This window comes from Bombus flavifrons, chromosome 15 (assembly GCF_040668555.2).
Source record: "Bombus flavifrons isolate JBK064 chromosome 15, iyBomFlav1_principal, whole genome shotgun sequence".
In the NCBI taxonomy this organism is placed as follows: domain Eukaryota; kingdom Metazoa; phylum Arthropoda; class Insecta; order Hymenoptera; family Apidae; genus Bombus; species Bombus flavifrons.
In genome coordinates this window covers 3,830,105-3,856,037 of record NC_138456.1, presented here as the reverse complement: position 1 = coordinate 3,856,037, position 25,933 = coordinate 3,830,105, and the positions used below count along the sequence as shown (strand labels likewise).

The following is a 25,933-nucleotide window of genomic DNA, read 5'->3' as shown; positions in this document are numbered from 1 at the left end:
TTAAAAGAGGCGTGGCTTTTCTGGAATTTTTCGGATATTCTAAAATTTTAATTACTCTTTCTTACTCTTCGTTAATTCATCCTTATTGTGGCGTGTAACGAACAAAACACTATACATAACACTAAATATATATAGAAACTGATCTAACGTAAAATATAGCCTAATAAAGTAAATGTGTAGATCATCTTAATTCTACTTAAGTTCCAATATTTGCTTCGGGGGAAAAAACTGTTGGAGCTAAATTCCAAGCCTTCGTCAATTCGTTCGTCTTCAATTTTTTCTCCTGTCTACGAATAAAAAACTTGTTTTCTTAGATCTGTGAAGCGGTATTTAGCGTGGCCCGGCGACACGTGTTTCTTCACTTTGGTCAACCGATTTCCTCGCCGCAAAAGCAAACACGAGCAGCTGTCAAATCTGTACTAATATCGGCCGAAACGAAATATCCCGTGGGCAGAGAAATATCTCCAGCACCCTCACCGATCAATGTTTTGAATCCAATCTTTTTCACTTCAACCATCTCGTTTTCCCTTTTTTCCCCTATTTTTGTTAAGTCTTTAATTCAATACATATGTACGATACGGTAGATTTTTGTATGGTATTTGTAATTACGATAAGAATGTCGTAATTATAATACAAAACCCTTTTGGAAAATACAGTTTTTGGAAAATATCGATGATAGAAATTAATATCGACCGCCAGTGACCATGACTGTTCAGATATTACGCGTTCGTTGAATGTTACGACCTTGAGACATAAGAGGATTGCCATTGACACTGTTATGCTGTTCGAAGATTCTTCAGAAAATTAATCAATATGGTTAGTAGAAGAGTCAGGCATCCTCATATATTCACACCTCTACTGTACGCTATAGCAATTCACTAGCACGTAAACTTCTTTGGCGACTGTATATTTTCTTTTAAACTAAAAGCACAGAACGTTCTCCGAAGCTAGAACAATCTAGATAATTATCATATTAGCATTAATTTTGTATCGTGCGACGTTTCGTTTGCGTATAAAAAAATAGTTTGTAATAAAGTGTGATCATTTGTGCAGACTCGACAGTACCAATCGATATTTAACGTTCCTCTCATCGCTAAAAAGAGAAAAGATACCAAATTCCTCGAACTTTCCCTGAACATCCTGATTTAAAAACAGATGTATCTCCAACCTAACTTAAACTATCATATTATGATAGTTTACAGTAGATTGAAATTATACTACGTCCGCCGCGTAAATAGAAATGAAAAGGATAGGAAAATCTCGGAATTTCCTTTAAATGCCCATCATCATCTGCTCGCATCTTCACCTTCACCCTCCAAAAATCGCTTCACTCGCGAAAAGTCCAACTGGAGGGCAGATTCTCAGGCAGCCGGAGGCCGCAGGCGATTTGTGAAAGCGATTAAGGGCAGCCGCAGAGAAAAAAAAGAGCGGAAAAATCAGAAACACAAAGTGAAAGAACACGTGACGTCGGTGGAAAGAGCATCCCCTTTCGAGAGCATACATCAAGCCCCGCCGGTGGCACATGTGCCAGCCACGCACACCACCCAAACCAAAAACCCGCCTCTGTTTCGAGGGGATGAAACCGTTCTACGAGCAGAAGAAGACCGAGCGAAAGTTAAAGCACCCTACACACCATCTCAGAGTTAGCACATGGCCATCATGCACTGTGACATAGGTACAGACAGATAAACTATATGGAAACGAGAAATATACATATTTGCAAGGTTTAAATTGTATATTTATATCAAATAGATAGCTAATAGGAAATCTACGTAATGAATTTTTGGAATGTGAATAGGGACTTACCCTAGGGAATGTCACTTACCCAAAGGTGTCTTCAAGACCAATTCGTATTCATCTTGAATTACTGCTTTTTTTATTTACGTTAACCATTATTAGTTTTTAATTGGTATCATTGTGTTATTAGAGATCGTAAGAATTTAAGGTCAGATCGTTTAATTTTGGAATTTTTAATTTAATTGTTACTAATCTCTATCAGGAGGAATGGATAATATAAAATGAGATTGAATACTATCGAAGAGTTAACTATTGTTTTTATCAATATACACAACTCTCGTTTATGAAAATCTGTTCAAGATATTCGCAATAGTTTGTCCAAATATTATCTTTACCTACTCAACAGCGTGCAAAAATTCCTGGTCAGGTGTACTTTTCACTGTATACAGAGTGTAAAAGAATATGTGGGATTGGATTGTACACCTAAAAACAATAAAAAAATGTTCGTATAAACATATGCTCTATTTGTCTTCGTCTATGAGATGGAACGAATTTATAATACTACGTACAGGAGACGTTACAGGAGAAGGTTTCTAACAAATTCGGGAAACACCAGGAACTCTATTCAGACTGACTTCACGATAAAACGTCTACAGACTTGTCTTGAAACGCAAGGTGATCGATTTGAACATCTTTCGTAAAGTTAATTAGATAAAATCAAAACAGGAAATTCGTTATATCTCATAAACGAAGACAGATAGAACACAAGTTTATACGAATCTTTCTCGTTGTTTTTAGGTGTACGATCAGCTCCCGATGTGACTTCTGTGCGTTCTGTTACACCTCGTACGCCGAATCGGTATTATAAAGAACGTTAAATAATATCATACAGCAACACTACAATGTTCATGTGTTATACTGTTTTCTCTTGCTCGTCATACTCTAATTCTTAACCACCACGGAACTTCCGCGAGACCGCTCCTTTTTTTTATTCTTTTTCATTCTTCATATTCTCCATGAGAGCAAATAATTACAGAGAAGAGATTTTCAATACGTTTGCTATCGCGTACTCAGGTTCTGATCTCTTCGTTATTAATGTACAAAGCAAAAACACTCGAACTTGATTTGTATTCCGCACTATAATAATGAATAGATAATGCAATAAACCTTATCATTCTGTGTGATCTCCTGTGGTAGTTGCGTAAGTTTCCACGTCTATGGCAGATAAGGGTAAAAATCCTTTTATCAAATTTCCAATGCAAAGCGAAAGAAATATATTTAGCCAGAAATTTTTTGCACGCCACTGTATCCAAAGACCTAATCGTCCCTCCATAAGCAATACGAAACAAGTCTCGCCGTGTGTATGGTACTTAATCCAGCGAAACTAGATGCTAAAGGGGGTGTGTGTAGCAAGAAGGGCGACGAGACAGAGAGGATACCGGGCATGTAAGTACGCAGGAACGCGTGGATGGGCGTGGACGTGGAAACGGGGCCGCGTGTTGTTCCAGCGTGTCGTGTCGGCCACGGATGTCACTGTGGGACGAATATAAGAGGGTATACCGTGGTCCGCCACGGTATCCGGAATATCATATTCAATATCAACCCTCGTATCCCTGCGAGGCCCAGCCCCTGCTTTCCACACTCACGTGAATAACTCTGGGCAATATTTTAACTGCATGGACGTATCTGCGGTGTACTCCACGCTCTTTCTTCCCTGTTCTATCGTTTTCTTCCTGCCGTTTCTCCCTTGCTCGCGTATCGTTTTGTTTCTCTTTCGCTGACTTGAGTTACGAGTGGAAATATAAAGGCACCGTGTCGATACCCACGTGCTTTATATTCCGAGCTGTTAGGTCGATCGGTTGCACAGGCCTCGCGTGCTGATCCTTCAACGACCGTCACGGGACACCGTTTATATTACATCCATGGGAATGGTTTTATATTTCTATTAAATACCTGGACCTTCTCAATTGGCTCGACGATGGGATTGCTTAGCGGCAGATGGATGTTAAGGATCTAGCGGTGGTGATGAATGTTTTGGGTGGATGGAGTGATGATAGACGTTGAAAGGATAAAAGCAAAGAACGAGGTAAGTAGAATATGAATGGCGAGTGTTGTAGTAGAAGATGTTGAAAGAAGGAGGCAGATAGCTTCAATGGGCGATGAGGGAATGAGAGGTAGGGGAGAGTGTGATAGTTTCAAATTGAATCGATTAGTAGGAGATGGATGTTAGAAATTTGGCGGTGGAGACGAACGTGTTCGATTGATAGAGTGGTGGATGTTGAAGGAATAGAGAGAAAGGGTAAGGTAGTTTTAAATAGAATATGAGTTGGTAAGTGTTGATTTAGAAAATGTTGAGAAAAGGAGAAAGATGGTTTCGATGGACGTTGAAGGAATGAAAAGTAAAGGAGTGTGGGGTAGTTTTAAATTGAATTGCTTAGCGGAAGAATGTTAAAGATTTAGTGGCGAAGATAAATATTTTGAGTGAAGTGAAAAATGTTCAGAAAATGAGAAGCGCGAGAGAGTAATAGTAATAGTTTTAAATAGAATATGGAAGATGAGCGTATGGTAACTAAGTACAATTGTTAGTACATAGTAATTGCGTAAAATTGGTGGTATGATAATTAAGAAATCTGACATTTAATAAAATATGTAACAAAAATTCTAAAAACTAGATAATATCGTACGAACCCCTCGTACAGATATATAGAGAAAATGCAAAGGAAAAATATTAAGTCAAATTGTTGGTATGGTAATTAAGAAGGGTTCAAGGATAGAAGGCAGCACGCGGTCAGACGCGTTTACGCGGCACATGGGGGATGATGCAAAGAGGAGATGCAGAGAGGGGGTTGAAAAGGGAAAGAGGAGGCGTAGGGTCGTCACAACAGTATGGGTTGTGGGACTTTAATTTAATAAAGCAATTTGTAACGGAATACGGAACGAGGCAATAATGGCCAGTCGGCGGGGAGGGTTCTAATGAGCTGCTTACCGCACTCTCCACCCTCTACTCACGATCGAGCTACACGTTTCACGCGATATCCCCTATTCATCTACTTAGAAACTGCGTAAACTCACGCCAACCAACTTTCTCTTGCTTCGGTAATTCGATAAGTCCGTACGCTTTTTGCGGAAATTTATGCGTGTCAGTCGTTTGCCATCCTGTCATCTCTACGGAGCAAGATTGATTTTCCACTAAGGGTTGGTTGCACCGAGGGCGTCGTGCTAAATTGCGATTATTACAGTGAGAATGTTTATGCATCTAATAGAAATGGAAATACGTAAAATGCTACAGGACAAGTATAAATGAAACGATATATGAAATATCAAAAGTATAATTCTGTTCTGTGCTATAATAAATTGTAATGGTCGTTTGTTTGGATTAATTGTTATATTTCGATGTTATCGATATGAGAATATTATTAATTATTATATTTTTCACGCTGTGCACCGTACTGATCATTTGCTTTAGACTCGAGCGTAGAAAATTATATTGTTATAAATACTATTGACATAAAAATATCATTATTAATAACTACGTATGCGCAAACATTGTTTCAAAACCAGTAAAATCGCCAATTTTTCTTCGTCTCGCTCGATACAATGGATAACAATAAAATTCACAATCAAAGTCTATTGCCACTGGAAAAACACAGCTTTGTTCCAACCATTATTTATCCAGAATTGGGGAGAATTACGATCGACTTACCCCATGAGTTACAGTTACAAAATAATTCAATTACATCGTATGCTATTACATAGTAATTCAATTACGCTGGTGATCACGGTAATTAGCGATAGAATTAATTGGAAAAGTTCGAATTATGTAATTAATTGAGAAGTTTGAATTATCTAATTACTCGTAAATATACGTAATTACTGTGTAATTCAAGTACAGTGTAATTAAATTCCGTAATTAAATTACAGTTTAATTCAATTAGCTCGACCGTGTATTCATCGAAATTACTGAAAACCAGCTGGACGTATCTTACCGTGCTCTTGCAAACACCGAACTCTCCCAAAATCCCAAAACGAAGGAATTAAAATTTCCAAAAATCAAATACAATTAGCCTTCAAAATTACCAAAGTCCAACCAACTGACTTTCCGAAAATGCTATTTTTCCTCTGTATCCCTATCAATTAGATGTTCGCGCGATTTCCTGCGAATTTTCCAGGCTATTACCTCGCAACATCAAGTAGGAACCCCAAGATACATACTAATCACAATTTTTCGCGGTAGATCGTCTGTGAACGTGTTTCCGTCGCGATAATTCCAGGCCAATCTCACCCTCTGTCACGTGTCGTTCTATTCAACGGCGTTATCTATTCCGTAGGATCTTGTATCCCTACAGAAGTAAGCAGGATCAGCCGTGAAGGCAAGGATAACGATAACAGAGTCTGGTTATTTGCGGAACAGCGAACCCACGTGGCAGTCACGTGCCGACACCCGTCGAGACGCCATCATTGCGGTCTATCGCACAAGTGTTTAACCCTTGAAACGCGTTATTCCGTCAAATTAAACCGTAATCTCCCCTTTTTTCTAGTGGGACGATTTTCTATGGCATCATGATGATATTTCTTATTTGAAATGTGCAAATTGGAAAAAATAGTGTTGATACTGCAATATCAATTATTAATATACCATCTATTTGTAGGTAGTAGTTTTAAGAAAATCATGAACTAGAAGACTTCAAGTTTCTGTAATTAAAGCAAGAACAAGAATCTGAAGAGTTTGCATTCGAATATTATGTCTAATTCGGATAATCAAATAAACGTAGAAAAATTTCCTTGTGTATAGAGAACATTTGTCTACACGAGCCCCTTTACGTTATATTTAAACTAATGATATTAGCTAGTAAAATCTTGTTTCCATGTAGAACAGTATTTGGTTTGATCCTGTTTATTTCTTCCGTAATTGTAATTGTCAAAAACACAAGTAAAAGTACGAACTGGTAACGTTAACCATTAAAAAATTAAAATTAAAAAGTTATTCCGTTCGCCGTGATCTCTTGAGATTTTCTTCTTTGATATATAATAAGCGACAAGAGAGCGAAATTTAACGAATGATATTGAGCTGGCAAATTTAAACTCCCAAGAGACACTTCACGTGGATCAATCTAGTAATAAAATTGTATAATTGTCGTTTACCCTAAAAATATTTTAATCCCGGTATTCTTCTATGTTTAAAAATAATTTTCTTTCTGCTTTCAAAAAGTTCCTTCGTATTTAGTTCCCTAAACTTTTGCTCCTCGGCTTATTTCTACGATAACCAAAATAAATGTGTTCTTGCGATTAGTATGAGTTTTTAACGTCGACGAGGTAAATGAAGTGGAGGATCGAATATACCGCAAAAGGTTGCAATCGTGACGTGTTATCGTGGAATAATTGGATGGTTTTCAATAGATATGTCGTACAGAACATTTTTGGCGTGTAACGAGATGTAAATTTATGACGTAATTATCGATAGCCTATGTGAATCGTCGGGGACGAAACGCGCGGACCATGGCAAGAAGAATGACGGAAAATTGATGAAGATTAATTGCTTGATAAAAGTGACCACGACTCCGACTGGTTCGATAAGTTTCGTGATAATTTTACTGTTCCAGTAAAATGTTTCACAAAATTACAAACATGTCAAATTCCCAATTCCTCGAAATTCTAAACGTATAATTCGATTCCTAATTTCTCGAAATTCTAAACACAATTTGTCCAGAACCTAAACTTAATTCTTCCGAAGTTATTATTAAATCCTCATAATCGAGGAAAACGTCACTGACTCCAATTTTCTTTGGGAACGACCCGCAACGATCTCTGTTCTCTTTGTACCGGATGCTCGTAGTAGCCGACATCATTTTTTTTCATTAATTTTTTCGTAACTATCGGGCGGATGAATAGAAATAACGACTCCTTGGAAAGGGAGCCGATGTTGTTGGAGCGACGAAGAGAATAGCGATGGGCTCAAGTACGTCGCAAGTACTTTACTCTTTGCTCTTTGTCAAATTTATTTTACAAAATTATAACATTTTCTTGTAACACTTTGCGTTTAAACTTTCTTTTGCGTGACATGTAATAGTTTCCAAGTTTCCTGCCGGACAAAATTCTTCGCGTTATATTTCGAAAACGATGTTTTCAAGACTTTTATATAATTACAAATAATCATACAACCTTCTATAACAATGCTTTCGATGCATTGTACTATTTTTTCTCTCACTTATCGTAGATTACACTTAATATTATTTCAAATTCTTTTACATATCGAATATAATTTATGCTTTCCGAATATAAACTTAGAAACTCATTTCGGTCAATACGCGTGCTTATCCCTAGGATTCTATTGGGCCTAACAGAAATAATCAGAGGCGAACTCCTTTGCCTAGCCATCGTCTCGCCTCTGCACAGTACGTGCGATCTATTTGAGCCCATCGCTACCCTTCAGTAGAAGAGAATCCCTGGAAGATATCGATGTTACAGTGTCGCAACAGCTGGGTTGTCAGCAAACGATGACAGGCTCCGGTGGAACCGGCGAACACGAGGGCGGCAAGAAGAAACACACCAGGCCGACGTTCAGCGGCCAGCAAATCTTCGCTCTTGAGAAAACCTTCGAGCAGACGAAATACCTAGCTGGACCAGAACGTGCTAAATTGGCCTACGCCCTGGGCATGTCCGAATCGCAAGTCAAGGTAAGAGTGTTCAGAGAGATTTTTCTCCTATCTTTTCTCTACTTCTTTTTCTTTCGTTTGTTTTTAGGGGTAGCTCTGCTTTAGGGCGATTAAAGGGTCGTTAGTGTGTCTTGGCTGGACTCTTGATGAGTTTATGTGGGTTTGGGTCTCTGATAGGTTTCGGTAGGGTTTGCTTTAGGAGATTACGGGAAGATTGGTGTATATTAACTGGTCTTCTTGCGTAGAATTGTGTAAGTATTTAGGTGGTTAATTGGAAAATAATATCCGAGTTCCTCGCGATAGGTTTCATCGTATGGGAAACACGTTTTTTGGTTCGTCAAATAGGGCATCTTTCGATGCAAATTACAGCTGTCTCAATGATTTATATACTTAATCGATTTATTGATTACTGTACTTTATTACGGTGGATATGTTAAACTTTCTTCTTCTTTCATTTAGGATCAATCTTCCTTCGTAGATTATAGATAGAACGAAAGATGAGAAAGTTAGCTTTTCGAAACGATCCTCGAATCTTTTCTTTTCGTTCTTACTTGATTCTCATTTCCATCTTCGTTACTTTAAGAAATATCTTTGAACGAAGAAGATATTACGCGTGTTAATAGCTGTTCCTTCGTGTCTTTTTCAACGCTGCTAGACTCCTGGAATTTTTATACTTCCATCGTACTCTCGTTCCAAGAAACAGATAGTATTTGTAACGTTTTAAGAAGATGCTTGATATAAACTTGAAGCGAGAAATCATGCATACTAATATTAAGATAAGATTCTTTGGATATTTTCAAATTACTCGACTACGAAGGTATTTCTTAAAAAAAACATAATCAAGAAAAGCTGTAGCATGGTCAAACGCGAAACAATTGAATCGAGAATGATCCGAAGAACGTAGCCGAGGTGAAATCTGTTTGAGAGAAATTAGGCGCGTACGAACGTTAGAATGTGGCGTTTCGCGCGGTGCTTTTAATAAACTTTACGCTAATCTCCGATAAAAACGTCCGGATGATTTAAGCGAGCGCCCGGCTAATTATGAGTAACAGATGTAGATGGGTTAATAAAAATTCATAACAGTTGAAGCGTTTTCGAGCTCGGCGCCCGATATTAATCCGTGAATGATGGAACGAACGGCAGCGGGGAGGGTACACTACGTCGCGATAAAAAGTAAAATCAACTTAAACTGCCCGGTGTTTTTAACGGCCGCCATCGTTTAATATTTCCTTGTCGGCTTAAACGTTTAAGCGCGGATTACAACCTCGAAAAATCATCCGTTTTAATGACCGGCCACTTTTTGTTGCTTCGATCTCGATCCCTTTCGATAGAGAATATCCACGCTGAAATTATTATTTCATTCGTCGTGCCCCTTTTTTCTTCCCTTTCAGTTCCATGTGTATTTTCGCCGCTCTAATTTGTAATTTATTGCAACTGATTTTGCATCGTTAATTCGAAGGTTTCAAGAGGTTCGGTAGTTCTAATATCCTATTTGGATGTAGATGATCGTAAATCGTTTATTAAAATCGTGATTGTTAATGGTACGAATTGTAGTTTGTATAGTTAGACTGCGATATTCATAATGAAGATTTGGTAGAATTATGGCAAGTAAAAGAGCAGTAAAGATATGATATTGTTATTGTCATACACTTTGGATATTTCGAGGTTCGAATAAGAGGGTTGGTAATTTCTTAAGATGCGACGTGGACGAAATACGAACTCTCGAGGTGTCGATGATAATTACATTCCAAGTATCGCAATCACAGCGTATCAATATTTTTAAAACGGTAGCGTAAATCAATGAGAACTTTCATGAAATTCCAAATCGGTAAAAGACAAGAATCATGCTTAAAATTTATCTAAATTACCATTGCAACAACCATACCATCAAACTTAACCAAACACAAACAAAATAGATTCCAATTTACAAGCACAAATCTCACTATCTGAATCGAATATCGATCGTTTGTTCTACAACCACACGAATCGAAGAATATTCGTGAACGAATGTGTATCGAATTATATTAATAACAATCCTATCAAACCCAACTCAACGTCGATAGAATCAAAGAGACCGAAAATGAAAATCTATGCCAAACTATATCATCAAATTCAATGAAACACGAACAAAATAAACTCCACTTTACAGCCGTAAATCTGATCATCCGAATATCAATGTTTTAGAACCATGTGAATCAGAGAATTTTCATAAATCAATGTCTTAATAATCAGCCTGTGGAACTCAACGAAAATAGTAACAAAATCAAAGAAATCCAAAATGAAAAGCTATCTGGAAGCAACCGAATAATCCGCGAAAGCCCCGGATATCATCGCAGAGGTACACTAACTGGGGCGTCAGCCTTCGTCGTTCTCCGACATCAGCCGGGAGCGGAGGGGGTTGTCGTAATTTTAAAACGCATTTGTCCGCCGCCGGCTTACTCCATCAACGCCGCGAGCAAGCTTCTAACGAGGCAGCTTGTAAAAAGTTCGAAGGATAAAAGAAGGTGACAAAACAGCCCGGAGACGTGTCAAGCTTTGCGGCACCTGCGTCATTCTCTCCCTTCTATCTCCTCCCACCCTCAAACCCTATGAAGCACTCGCCGTAAGAGGAACGAAGAGAAACGTTGAGAGCTCCTGGGTGACGACAGCGTCACATCCCTCCCCTCCAATCCTCTTTTTTCACCCAGTGTCTCTCTTCTCTCTATCCATCTATTTCTCTCCATCTTTTCGACCGTCCATCCCCGGTTTCCCTCCCTACCCCCTTGAAAACCCTCTATTACCTATCTTCCATATCCAGGAAGAGGAGGAGGAGGAGGTGGGCTTCCAACCACCCTACATCTCCACCTCTTCTTCCACCATCCTCCAAGAGGGAGGTGGAAGCCTGCCACTTTTACTCCCGCCTCTGCACAGCTACATCTGTAGTACTCGTAGCTTCCAGTTCGAGGAAGAGAACTCTCTCCTGGCACACTCGAAGCCTCCTACATCGTGTCGCTCCTCTGGTTCGCCATCTTCGACCCTCTGGCTGCGTTTCCCTCTTCAGCCACCCCCTTCCGTGCTCTTTCCCTTTCTTTCTGTTCGCGTTTCTCCATCCAACCCTCCGCAGCTAGCCGGAGGTTTCTGTGTGTGTCGCGGCCTCGTCGATGTAGCGCTGTCATTGGCTCGTTCTACGCCGCCATATTTACATTTTTATTGAAAGCTACAAGTCTGCGTCGGTGAGTGATGGCCACGGGGATGAGCACGTTTTCCCTCCCGGCCTCCCCCATCCCACCCCCTGTCTCTCGCTGGATGATACTGAGAGGGTGGATTGCGGGTGGAGAAGGGTAAGAGCGGGGAGGGGGGCAAGGAGAGGGTGGAGACGGAGGGGTTAGCATTCAATTACCTCGGATTTCCTCGGCAAGAGGCGATTCACCTCCGCGTATATGCCATCTTCGGGGGCGAGATTGCCAACGGATCTACGGAGCACCGTTTCCCGAAATATTACGACAATATATACCCGAGCAACGGGACGAGTCGCTGATTCAGAGGCATCGATTCGTGCTGGATAGGCGGTGTTTCGATGTATTTGGCTTGGTGGTTGTAGCGGTGGAAAGGTTGACGAGCTATGGCGAGGGGATGTAGTTAGATTAGACGGAAGGATTTGAAGGGTGAAATTTAATGGTAGTTGCGTTGTTGTTTTATTATTTAAAGTCGCATCAACTGTCGCAAGTTATCAACGACTATTTTCTTGCTAAAACAACGCACATGTGTATTCTCGATTTTCCTACAAGCTTTAATATCTACATTGAAGCTGCTAGCAAGATGTTGGTCTTTAGCACAGCCATTGTGATCGTCGCGCGCAAGATTCCAGTACTCTAAGACGCTAGCTAGCACTCTGATACCTCAGTACCTACACGCAGAGTAACAATGAGTTTGTGAACGATTGAACACGGGGGACGTGTTTCGAATTTGATAGTTACGCGTTCTTGCTGCAGTTGTTGATTTTGGATAGGATTTTCATACGACTGATCGCAATTGTTTGAAACCAAAAGTATATATATATATATATATATATATATTTATATATATATATATATATATATATATGTATATAGATTAGAATTCGAATTTCTTCTTAAAAGGAAAGAAGTAGGATGGAGAGTGGCCAAAAAGAAATTACTACGCGTCTGGCGACTAAATGCAAGTTTCTTTCGTACAGAGCAAGACGAGTTTTAATATTCTGAGCGTTTCTCTGGCGTCTTGATAGACGAAAAAAAGATAAAAGGGAAAAGAAAGGGACCGAGGCTGGAATAAGCAGCGGGGGAAAAGAAATTAAAAATAAGGAAACACGGGGATCGGGGCTTGAAACTAATGATCAAGGTATAATTAGCGAAAAGGAATGAAAAGGGGAAAGTTAGAAATTCTTGTAGAAAGAGGATCCTAATTCCCCCAGTTATTTATTATTCCTACGTAACTCGGTATACCAAGTATATGTATAAAATCTTTTCGAGTGATCAGAAATTTTATTGAACAACATTTTCAGGTGAATTATTGAAATTTAAAGTGAAAGATACGATTTTAAAGTGTGAAATATTATCTCAAAAAAAAAAAAAAGAGAAAAGAAAAGACAAAGAACAAAGTGCAGGTAAATTATTAAAATCTAAGGAATCAGAGAGACGACAAGATTTTATATTAGAATCATATACATTCTATTTCCTGTAACATGTATTTTAGTAGAGTCGTCTTTTACAAATGAAAAAGGAAGAGAATCGAACTTTTATCGCTAAGAAAATGAAGATGGTTCTTCCAGTTGATACACTAGTGAAACAGTGTTTCGTCGCGAACTTTTCTCGTTTGCCACTGTGTTACGATCATGTGCCGCGTATTACATTCTTACTTCGTGCTTCCTTCGATGTCAGCTGTTAGATAACAGGAATATATTGTCCCCTGTTATTGTTAAACGTTCTGAACTTTCGCCTGATAGACGAACGAAATAAGAATTCAACGACTGTATTCCATTCTCAGAAATAAAATAACTATATTTCATAGATCTTTGATGATAAATTAATATTTTATAAAATTCAATCGATAGTTTCTCATCGTCAATATTAAATAAATCAAGGATAAAATCAAAAATTGCTGTCAATAATAATATCCAAGCGATACCATCAAACTATACTTACAGACCTTTTTAATATTTAAACAATTCTTTAACGTTACAGGAATGAAAAAAAAACTACAAAAGATTGCCATCGGAATATCTTAATTATTCATAATGACCATTAATAAATGATTTTAACATTTTCATTAGAAACCTTCTTAACATTTATATTACTTCTTTATCTTTATTGGTAATTGACGATAGGGCGTAGATTTAACGTATGGTATTAGATTGTCAAATTCAAACTTCGGAGAAACGATATTTTTTATATGCTTTTCATGCACATAGTAGCCTAATTCAACGCGTCTAACGTGAATAGAGCACGATCGAGCGTTGAAGTCTCTGGAAGCCTAAAAATGATCTCACCGAGTGGCGGCCACGTTCATCGTTGACAAACGATCGTGACTAAACGCAGGGATCAAGCGAACTACATTTATAAACATTTGCGTTATTACGCTGGAAATTATTTGCTCGACATACGTTGACGCGAGCGTTTCGCTCCGTTCGTCGCGTAATAAACTTATCTGCCTCGACGCGACGATATATCGATCATTACATTATTTACGGAAAGCTTTCAGTCGAATTAATATCATGCGTTTCGGATGAACGTGGATTTATGAAGTATATTCAGCAATGAAATTTACGGGATACGTTTGTTCGTTTGATCTGATTAAACAGAGGCTTGTCTTCCATTTCTTGTTTTGTCTTCTCCTTTTATTTCGTTCCTCTCTTTTTTTTTTTTTTTTTTAATATTCTGATAATCTTAAATGATTCTATGGAAATGTAAAAATTAAATTTCTCACGTTGTATTTCGCTATTAAACGAAGGCTAGTTCTATACTTATTGTCTTTTTTTTTTGTATTATTCCATTTGCTTTCTCCTTCTTTTCCTTTTAATTTATAAAACTTCTGAACGATTCATGGGAATTTAAAAATTATACGTGCAGTGTTTTTAATCTTCAAAAATATCGAACGACTCTACAGAGATTTAAGAATTGGATTTTTATTACACTTTATTATAAGATGTTTTGCCTTCGTATTTCGTTTCTCCTTCTTCTTGTCTTTCTCCTCCTTTCTCCTTAGAACTTACGAAAATCTTGAATGATTTTATGAAACAATGATGTCTAATTGTAAGTTAAAATACCGTTAGAACGTAATAGATTAAACATCATAAATACGATGTTTCTTCTAAGCTCATCCGTCTTTTTGTATCAATAAATATTTCATTTCACGCTCTAAAGTTTTTCTAACTACGTATTAATCTGACTACACTACTCGTCAGTTAACAGATTCGGCAAAAATATTTTATTTGATATCGTTCGAGGATCAAAGATCGCTCGTTAAACAAATACATCGTTTATACTATAGACGAACGAGCTTAAACGTTAAAGTTCTTATGGCTCACTTATGGATCGTCCTGTATACAAAATCGATATCCTACGTTCGTGGTTTTACATCCGAGATTTATCATTTTTTCAGTATCGGAAAAGGATTAGTACGGCATATAGGGATTCGCTAGTTCCGTCCAACGAAGATATATGTGTTCTGTCATTCCACATTTCCAGATTTATCACTTTTTCGTTTTCGAAACGTGTATCCCACCGATACGCGTTCTTTTTCCTCTTTCTTCTTTTATCTCTTTTTTTTTCGTGTCTGTTTTCTTGTTTGTTCTTTTTTTCCTTTATTTTAACCAAATACACGTTAAATTTGCCACGCAACCACGTTTACATTCGCGTACGGAGGATTGATCGAAACAATATTGAAATTACTTATTTTATTCATTGTACTTGAAATTGACCAACAAAAATGATTTCAGAAAATTGAATTTATTTCGTAAAAGAGGATTAATTGAGCTTCTATAACGCTGTATAATTAGGAAATTACACATTCGTGTATTTTACTTGTATCTTTCCAATTTTGTTTATCTGTTTATAATTGTTGTTTAGACTTCGTTTCATCTTATTTCATTTCGTTTTTTTTTTTTTTTTTAATATCATTTAAAACTTTGGTTTATTATACGTGCTGGTTGGTTTATTAAGAAGACGAATGATAAAATTGTAATAATCAATTATATTAAAATCACTTTAAGTACAAATACAGAAATAGTGTATACCTGTCGTAATCGTTGCTCGCTAGTCGACTGTATGACTCGCTATAATGACTCGTTATAATGACTGTCCTAGAGAGCACGTTCGTCTATTTATATCGACCGGTGTTTTATAAAAGGCTCGAATGTAACTCCGGTTGACGATTACAAATAACGGGGATAATATTTTGTCCGGAGTTCGTTTACCTTTGAACTTAGCAAATCAAAACAACGTTGGCACTCCAAGGCACAACAATATGAGTCTCTTCCGATTTACTCATGTGCTGTGACACCTTATTTTACCAAATCTCGAATTAATCATGAAAATAGCAGGAGACTATAATGTCGCAACCAAACGACAGCAAAATTTAGCAACATTGGTTCAAACTTATCGTAGACTAAACGACCGTGTCATAAAGATTATCAATTCTTCTTGAATTAAACATATCAACTACAATGATTTGTATGTAATTTTTGATCATAAAAGTTCCAACTAAGAAAGATATTCTCCTCGCACGAACAAGTGCAAAAGTCGAGACTTGAAATTATAGGTTTAGATCTAAACAAAACCAAACGAATTAAAATCTCGAATGAAGTGCCAAAATTCTGACTGCAATTCTTTTCTCTCGGAATCAACCAAAATTCTGGTCCAGAAGCTCGATTTAAGTTAAAACAGCGAATCACAATAATTGTTTCAAATAATTTAATTTAATCAACATCCTGGTCCCAGAAGCACAACCCAGACTTAATATAATTACTATTCGCTATTTTAGGTTGGGTTGAGCTTCTGAGACCAGAATTTTGACTAATTCTGTGAGAAAAGGATAGCCAGAAATTTTGGTATTTAATTTGAGATTTTAATTAGTTCGGTTTTGAGTGGATTTAAACTTACACTTTTGAATTTCGATTGTTCGCGCAAGGAGAATGTTTTCCTTGATTAGAATTTTTATCTTCAAAGAATAGGTGTATTACTCATATAGGGCTAGATCCAACGTTTCTCCATAAAAGCCACTCAAAATCACCCGAAAACACTCATCCATCAGTCCTTCAGTCTCGCTATACACGCATTTATATCGGGTTCGTCATACAATATAGAAAAACTACTTCCGCGTGTCTACCCAGTGGAAATATCGCGAATTGCTCTGACGCCACCAGCAATCATCGCTTGACACTATACCGAAACACAACGCACTGGTCTGCGACGTGAATCGAACGAGAACCAGCTATTAAGATTATTACGCGGGTCGTCGTTCAAATTGCCAACGATGTCCGACGCATGATTTAGTTAGCCGGCTCGGTGAAGCGAACAGTGAGCAAAGTGCAACGACGACCACCACCGAAAATGCTCGACGATGTATAGTGGCAGATGAAAATATTCCATCACTTAGAGAAAATTTTTACGAATGTGTATATTATATACATTATATTAAACCTTTTGAAATTTTATTACAACCGTTACAAGACACGACTGTCGTGGCTATAATAGACAAATTTGAAGATCTATGGTGCAAGAATTACAAAACGCTTATTGTAAATCATGAAAAAATTAGCGAAAAATTGGTACACAAAATGAAAAGAATACCAAGACGAGAATAATTCAATTATTTTTCAAATTTGAAAAAAATGTTCCTCGTTCTATTCTACTACGTGATTCTTCTATTTATCATTTTTTCAAGTAGCCATATCAAGAAATACCACTGCGCGTCTTCTCATTCTACTCTATCCAATAGAACGATATAACACTTGCTAGTCGTATCATAATCGCTGAAACATCCTGTGCACGTACGAAACCAAACCAAACACAGGACCAGTTAAACGATAAAAAGAGAAAGACGTAACCACTGCGCAAAGCTCAGTCTCCAGCACTAAACGAATGATCCCCGAGTGGCGCGCGTCCCCTATTAGAATCTAATATGGCAAAGTGAACGGCCAAGCGTTTGCGAGTTAAAGAGCGTGACACCCCAATGCTCGTAGGCGTATCAGCGCGTGTATCACGTTTAACAAGCTAGAGAGCTAAAGATGAGAGAGAGAGAGAGAGAGAGAGAGAGAGAGAGAGAGAGAGAGGGGGGGGGTACACATACACACACACATACACACACATACTAAAACGAGACACTATACCACGATTATAGTAACAAGTTGAAGTCCACGTCCGATGGAGCGCACAGTAGTCGCACGAAACTCGCGGTGGTGGGGATGTGGTGGGGATAAAACGCGCAATGATCTCGGCGCGCATCGAAATGGAGGGGATAGCGAGGCGCTGTAACCGGAGTGGAGGGGGGATGGGGATAAATAGCGCGCGCTCGAGGGTAGGACCGCGCGGAAGGAACGAGGGCTTAGATGGTGTTTACGCAGTGGTGGTGGTAGTAAAGTGGCGGCGGGCACCCCTGTGTCCCGATAGAAACGACAAGAGAGGACGGGCTGCTGGGTTGGTAGGCTGCAGCAGCACCACCGGGGGAGGGGTGGAGTTGTTTACGGCGGAGTAATCTGCTCGTCGACGGATACCAATATCGATGACGTCAATTAGTACGAGCGAAAGCCTCCTACCCGCTTTTCCTCCACCATGTATCATCATGGTGGTGTATGTATGTACGGCGCGGCATGGCACGGCGTGATAAATCACGGCAGCAGGCGGCGTTCCCTTCATTCACCTCCCACAGCTCGTACCCTCGAAATTGGCCCACATGTACTTGACTCCATAATGCTCGATTCCACGAGCTTGTGCCTTCTCGCTCTCTCCCTCTCTCTTTCTTGTTTCTATATATGCGTGTATATGGTCTCTTGTTCTACCATGTTCGTCGCCTTCGTCGATAAGAGGCTGAGACTTTATTTCGAGAATAGAACGGTCGGCTCGCTGCATTAGTTTCTGGAAAGGTAGTTTCCTAGGGGTTCTTTTGTAGCTTGGCGACGTTGTGATGGGGAAACTGGTCTTCCGGTTACGCTTCACATCACGTGTAATTGCTCGGGTAGAGGATATTTCTTTTCGTGCTACTTTCGAATAACGTCGAATAACGTTTCGTCACGGTACAGTCAGGTGATCGTCCGGTGAGTGAGCTCGGTTTATTTGGAAAAAGTTGGAGAAGTTGAAAACGCAACACTGTACTTTAACGAATTCTTAATTAGCTGAAGGATAAACGTGTTTCTCGTCGATAAAGCTGCTCACAAATTTCAATGCAAAATGCCTTCCTTAGGGTGTTACACAAAAATATATATGTTTCTATTCTTAGTTACAATAATTACAATATTTAAAAATCTTGATCATTCTTCTTATATATTATAGCTACAAAACTAACCGGTATCTTCTAACCTCTCCCTCCCACCAAAGAAGAAGGAAAACATCGAAAAGCTGTAAAAAAGAAGAATCGTATCATGTCTGAAAATTGAATCTCCAACATCAACGATTCTTTGGCTACACATCTCGTTGACGAATATCGAATACGAAACACGGATTCTTTTTTGAGACAATCTTTTCACAGTCATAAACGGCTGTGTTCAATTTTCCGCTAACGCCGCGTCAGTCGAAAGAAAAGAAAAAAATAAAAAGAAGAGGAAAAAGAGAGAGAGAGAAAGAGTTTGGTTAGGATAAAGGGCGAGGCTAAAAATCCATGCTGATCAAAATCGGGCTTCTATGAAGGGGAGACGAGACTAATCCTGTAACGCCCTCGAGTGTTTCCTTGATCAAATTTGATGAATGTATCTGTATCACTGTACACACGTATTAATATTCCCCTACCCCCCATAATTCATTCGAGCTGCAGAGATCAGTGCTCCGCTTAGGAAACAAAGGAGGACACGGGATCGCAGATGTGATCAATAAGATTTTCACTGATCCGACTACTTCTGAACGAACCGGGGATTATTTAATTGACTTTCGGACCTTCTTCCCTTCCTTTGAGCACGGTAGGCGTCCGAGCGAATAGAAGCAAGTAGAATACCATGTACAGGTCTTGTTAAATTGAGATTATTGTGGTGAATGAAGATTAAGAAAAGTTGAACTTTCTGCTACGGTATGTCGAGAATTTACATTTAAGTATTAACATTCTTCCATTACAAATATGTACACATTTACATGTGAAGATTACAGGAGAGAAATATGATAATTCGTATCTTCTGTTTTCTATAAGGAAGTTCCATAATGTATAGCTAAACTGTTCTTTCATTTCGTTTTACGTAATTTAGGGATTAAATATGCGCTCTTCTTAGCTACCCATTCTTGAATATTTAAAGAATATCGACTGTTATAGACTACAGATGTTTCTGCAATCTTTCCTCTTTACGAACATCTTCAAGAAAGTAATTAAGAATCTAACGTCCATATACGATATGGACGTACGTGTACGTCTACCATACTGGAGAGAACAATAGCAAAAAGCCATTCGAATTTCATTCGTACTTCTTATACGATTAAAATACCTCTCGCTATATCAAAGTATCCACAACAGTATCTTACCAACGATACTATAAATGTACTATCTATTTAAAAAAAGAATTGTACGTATACAAACATCGCATCATGACTGTCTCGAATATCAAAACTAAAACTTAACATTTCAACATCATGTGACATTTTAATTTTAATGAAGAAAGAAATGCCTAGAGCAAGGAGAAGATCCAGGGCAGCAAAAAGGGGAGAAACCCAGTGAGAAACATCATTCACCGGCATTATCGATATTCATCGACGAAATCAAGACACGGTGCGAGCTTAAACTCGATTTCAGCTCGGTCATTTTTTGGCGAACATCGAAAAAGGAACAAAAGAGAACGACAAAGAGGGAGGGAGGGGGCCGTAAAGCTCGGCCGTTTCCCAGTTGCCGTCGGTCGCGAAATTTGATTCCGAAATAAAAATAGAATATTGGGGATAACGCGAATCGGTGAAGCCATTTGATCTTCGAGTGAGGCGAAATGGTCGGCCGGGGTGGGTTACGGGGACGGGCGAGGAAACATATCGATATGGGGAAGCGGTACGAGAACGGAATACAGAGGAGCGCATTATCGCCAAAAGCCAACTACCCTCTGCCATTCTCGCGGATCGCATTACTTATTATTTGAAGAAACATTCTGCTCCAAGCACTTTGTAATATTACGAGAAATTACTTTGGACCGATTGATCTCGACAGATTCCGATCCTCGCGAACCTTCGCGATCCTCAAAGTAATTTTGATCCGCTCTTTTAAACGAAGTGAAATTGATTCGTACGATTTGAAGCTTTCACGATGATCATTAGAATGTTATACAGCGCTGATCTTCAACAGTAGGATATATCATGTGCCGTGAAAAATTCTGTCATTTCTTTTCCACTTTGGCGTTACGCAAACGCTAAAACTACCTGTAACTGGAATTTACAAATTTGAGACAATCGGATCGTGTTTACGACTGCTTGTTCGTTTTCAATGCATTCAAAAGCCGACGGATATTCATCGTCGACTTTGCTAGGTGTACGAAGAACATACCATGAGTGATTCAATGGTAAGAAGATGGGTTAGAAGCTCTAATGACGGTCGTGAAAATGTGCATGACGATCGAACGAAGCGGCGGACCCTCTGTGGCCAACGACGATTTACTGCACGCGGTCGAAGAAAAAGAACAGGCGATTCACAATTTCGTCAACTTTCCATTCATTTTCCACGAATTTCACGGTCGTGTCTCCACGAAATTGTGTCACACCGTCTAGAATTTCGGAAGTTATACTGTCTGGAATTCCGGAAGTTATACCGTTTGGAATTTCGAAAGTTATGGTCACGCTAGCTGCAATTCTGGGTGACGTCGTTCTATGAAACGGGGATACAAAAACTAGTATTTCGTTATGACAACTATCACAATAACGATAAAAAGGACGTAAAAGACTAGTTTAAGATATATACGCTACGATAAATATCAAAGATTTTAGGAATAAATTCTACTTCTCTTCGACAGCTAATGACAACTTCTTTTCTGGATGCGTCTCGTATAATACGAAGGAAATAACGGATTTGTTATTTAGAAAATGAAAGCAGCGAAAAGCGTGCAATTTGCACTAAATATTAGTTAGTGTTCTAATACTTATAACCAACTAGTGTATTTGTGGTTCTATCGTGTTTCCAAAGTACCTTGGATTTTGCTGCCTGAAAGAATCTGAAACAGTTTCAGATCTCTCCTGAAGGAGTGAACTGGAAATCCGAAGAACCACAAATTTTATGTCCGAACAATTCTTAATTCTTTGTAATCCTACATCGATTTGAAGGCTCAATTTGTTATTTTATTGCTCATTTTTTTATTTTTATTTATTGGAAAGAATTTATTACCAGAAATATCGGGGTGATTTTTTTTGTACTTTATTCCTACTTTCTTCTGAGATTTTGTTTTAGTGTCTTCATACAGAATATCGGAAGATATTTTTGATTTCTGCACTATTATATAATCGTATACCATATGAAACAATGATGAGCGAATGATGATGAGAATATACCACGTTGAAAAGGTGAAAGCAATTAACTACGTCATAACAAGAAGCAGATGAAAGAAAGGACTCACCGACAGTTGTCTTCGTTACTGGTAGTCGATCTTCAACCGAAAGTGATGATCAAGCTGCAAATGGTTATGCATTTTTTAGGAAATTTCAAGCAACATTTTTACACATAATACATATAATTAAGTGTATGTACAACATCCAAAGCAAATGTTACTCACTATAGTATTCAACCTTCTATCTACATAATGGAACGTTTTTCACCGATAATTATAAGTAATTTTTTTCATTCATCCCATTTCTTTGTTCAAATTCTACTCTACTTAAAAAAGTCAAGTTAAATATGCAGCGGCAAAAACGTATTTTAAAAACTTGGAAGAATATTCAATAATTTTTAGGATTCTTCTAAAACGCAGAAACCTAACAGAAACTGCGTGGACTTAAACGACCCAGTATGCAGGCGACGTGAGTAAAAATAACGTTACAGACCTAAGGTCGATGGTTAATAGACGATACAAATTTGCGATTTAAGTTTCGTTTCGTTCGTAAAAAATATCAAATTGCGCATAAAAATTCGCAGTCTGGCGATAATCGATCCACGATTCATCTCTCAGCAGGTTCATGACTTGGTTTTGCCGCGAATGCACGAACGGCCTTAAAAATTTATCGACGTGTCAATGAGACGGTACCATTTGAATGATAAGCGGGCTCAATGAGGTGGAAATTGTCCAGAGTGAATGTCACACACGACTTTCCACGCATCATTAAGCATCTACCCTGACTGAATTTCGTTTTTCCATCCTTAACGCTAGCTTCCATCGGTGAAAGCCGCGAATTTCACTCGGCGCCCTTTCGAGACCATTTTGTTCCGAGCGTACAGGGTGTTTTAACCCTACTACGGTCTTTTGAAATTTTGTTTTAACCTTGCTCTTCAAAAGTTTCGACGAATTTCGACAGAGTTCCAAAGAAATTTGCAATGTTTGAAAGAGAAAAGCTCGAATATAAAACTGAAATAAATGTCAAGTATTCGCAACGATTTTCTCGTATCATCTTTTAATTTGCGATATTCTTTAACGATAGAGAACAACGTCTGAATTGGAAATGACACGCAGGGAACGTAGCAGTTTACTATTTTTAATTTGTCACTCATTACAAGTAAAAGGTCTCAAATTAAACACATAATAGATAAAAATATTTCTCACATAAATCATTATTCTAGACACGGAAGTATTAATACCGATTTTTGTTATTTATCATCTTCTATGAACGAGAATCTCATTTTACTTTCAAATAAAAAAAAAGATACCATCGGCCGACGCAATTAATAAGGCAAATAGATATATTAAAAAAGATCAACGACTGAAGTACTGTCATTGCTGTTATCGAACATCGTTATTAACAAACTAAATACGAGATCCTGTTGATACGGTATTTAGCAACAAATAAAAAATGAAATTGGATATTTGGGAGGATAACGAGGGTGATTTTGCGGACGTTATAGATCGGCAACGTATGATCGGCGTTTAGCCAGCCGTGGTCGACCGCATTCGATATATAAACACTCTCATTTGGTAATATATCTCATTAAGGCCTCATTGATCCACCGTGACGATAAATTTATCCGGCAGTTTAGAATGATATGCGAACCAATCTCTCGGTGTGGCGCACGCCGATAAAAAGCCGCACTGTAGTTGGTTTATTACGCTGGATTCGATTGCGACCGGATCAATTTATAGAAAAGTGAATCGAATGAAGAGCCGTGTCTCCATTGTTCCGCGATAATTGTTCATCAAGCGGAAAATCAGTTGAAAATTTTTATTCCTCCGTGAGAAATTTAAGGGCGCGAGAATGCACAAAGTGTATATAATATGCAAAAGTACATAAACAAATCCGAAATTTAATGTGATACTCTTTACATTATCAGTTATATCTAGTACGTAATACGATTGTGTACCTAAGTTCCACTGTTTCAATTGCATCTACAAAAATATGAATTTGCAGTGATAATTGAATTTACGTAAAAATATAAATATCCGCAGTTTAAAAGTAGTAAGGTCTAAGAACAGTCCATGTAGTATCATTTGATTGCGTATATTTTTTAACGCTATAAGTAGATAAGTACATGTATTTTTCAGCCCTGCTGAGTTCTCTGAGTGATTTTCGAACGAATTACATTTATCGTTGACAAACTTCTCAAGTTCGAGTAAAATGTAATAGAATTGATGATGTTTCAATTTTATATTAAACATTTTCTTAGGATATCAAAAAGATATTTTCATTATGTTGGAACGAGAGTGAAATTGAGGGATGAACATTTCAAGAATACAAGTTTAGGATTAAAATTATGCTAATTATATGGCAGATAAAAATAAAAGGTTTCGACTATAATGAAATATCGTAAAGTAAAAGTTATATGATTAACATGAACAGCGTCAAGATGTTATTCAAATTGTGTTGAAATTATAAATCTTTTAATAAATATCATTATTGAAAGATATTACTAATAAATAGATATTATATCAATAAATATTATTATTGGAGAAAAGCTATTATTCGAAGAACGTTTAGGATTATCGACAAATGGAATGGTAAGAGTGGACGCAGCAAAGTGGAATAACAGGAAAGAAGGGAACAAGGAAAAGTCGACGAGGGTGACATGTTGGAACCTCTGACAGGGTGGAAAATTCGAGCCGAAAAGGAAGTCGTGAAACGATCATGATTTTTTGTCATGGGAATGGAATGAATATAGAATATAACACGAATGGGAAAATCATACAGACACACGTTTTCAGCAACTACGTCCTACTAATTGTAATTCGTGGGCTGACCGTGTGTTACACAGCTATTACTCTACATCGCTAAATCGCAATGCATTAAAACATTGTATTAAAAGCAAATCATCGTTTTAAAATGTTTCCATGCGAATCGAATCAATTATTTCAAAAGTATTAAATTTCGAATTAAGAAATGATCCAATAGCACGTTGAAACGACAGAATCCTTGCGTGACGATAGAGGAACATAAAAAAAGAGGAACGAAAGACAATGATTCTGTGATGAAAATAAAATAGGACAAAAGATGTCCACTTTTATAACATTCCCAATCTTGTTATCGGAATTTAATAAATTCGAGTTGTACGTATAATTATACGTATAAATTATACATACATATGTATATATACGCATATACATATAATTCATATGTACAATTATATGTACACAATTTAATTCGTTTACCATTTCCATTTATATGTATGTATAATTTATATGTATATTATATATACATATATATTATATATATTATATATATATATATATATATATATAATTTATATGTACAATTAAGTGTACGCAATTTAATTTCCACTTATATGTATGTATAATTGATATGTATCAATTCCACTTAACATCTCCTTTTAAAAATGCACTTATGCTTTAACTATGACAACTACGATGTAAAAAGCAAGCCCAAACGATGCCAAAAGCATCTTGCATGCACGCCAAACATAGTCGGCGAAAAATCTCGAGAAAGCCCACTCCCAATGAAATTGACCCTCCACCATGATCCAGCTTGTTCTACACTCTGGTAATCGGTTAGTAGCCGCGTGTCTATGCAAATTCTCCGGCTTCGAAATCGCGGCTATCAAGATGTGAGTCACGCCTGTAATCTTTCGCATAGTAAATTATCCGCCAATATCAACGAGATCAGATACTGGCCGGTATTATCTGTTACGATTGGAGGATGAGGGGAGGATCCGAGAGGGATAGAGAGACGCCGAGCAGAGGGTGCGACAGAGTCGCATGGACGACATTGTGGAAAGAGAAAATCAGGAGGAAAGGGAATAACGGGGAAAGAGAGAAAGGGAGAGAAGAAGAG

At 38.0% G+C, this 25,933-nt stretch overlaps 1 protein-coding gene and 1 long non-coding RNA gene across 3 annotated transcripts in view; one reads left to right on the top strand and one right to left on the bottom strand.

Moving 5' to 3' along the window:
* The window catches only part of HGTX (HGTX homeodomain transcription factor), a 46,745-nt gene that overhangs the window by 14,764 nt on the left and 6,048 nt on the right, over positions 1-25,933 (top strand). The window contains exon 2 of one of the 2 annotated variants that reach the window (XR_011175243.1): positions 315-1,659. Coding sequence is in view for 1 of the 2 variants with exons in the window: in XM_069128718.1 (XP_068984819.1) it covers positions 8,203-8,411 (209 nt within the window). In the remaining variant the exon portion in view is untranslated. Of the gene's footprint in view, positions 1-314; positions 1,660-8,202; positions 8,412-25,933 lie in introns of those variants that run through there. The other variant, XM_069128718.1, reaches the window with a different exon arrangement.
* LOC138187639 (uncharacterized) lies at positions 14,452-15,654 on the bottom strand. The gene is made up of 2 exons (XR_011175229.1): positions 14,932-15,654; positions 14,452-14,650 (listed from the first exon to the last, which is right to left on the bottom strand). It is a non-coding gene; the product is annotated as an uncharacterized LOC138187639 (long non-coding RNA).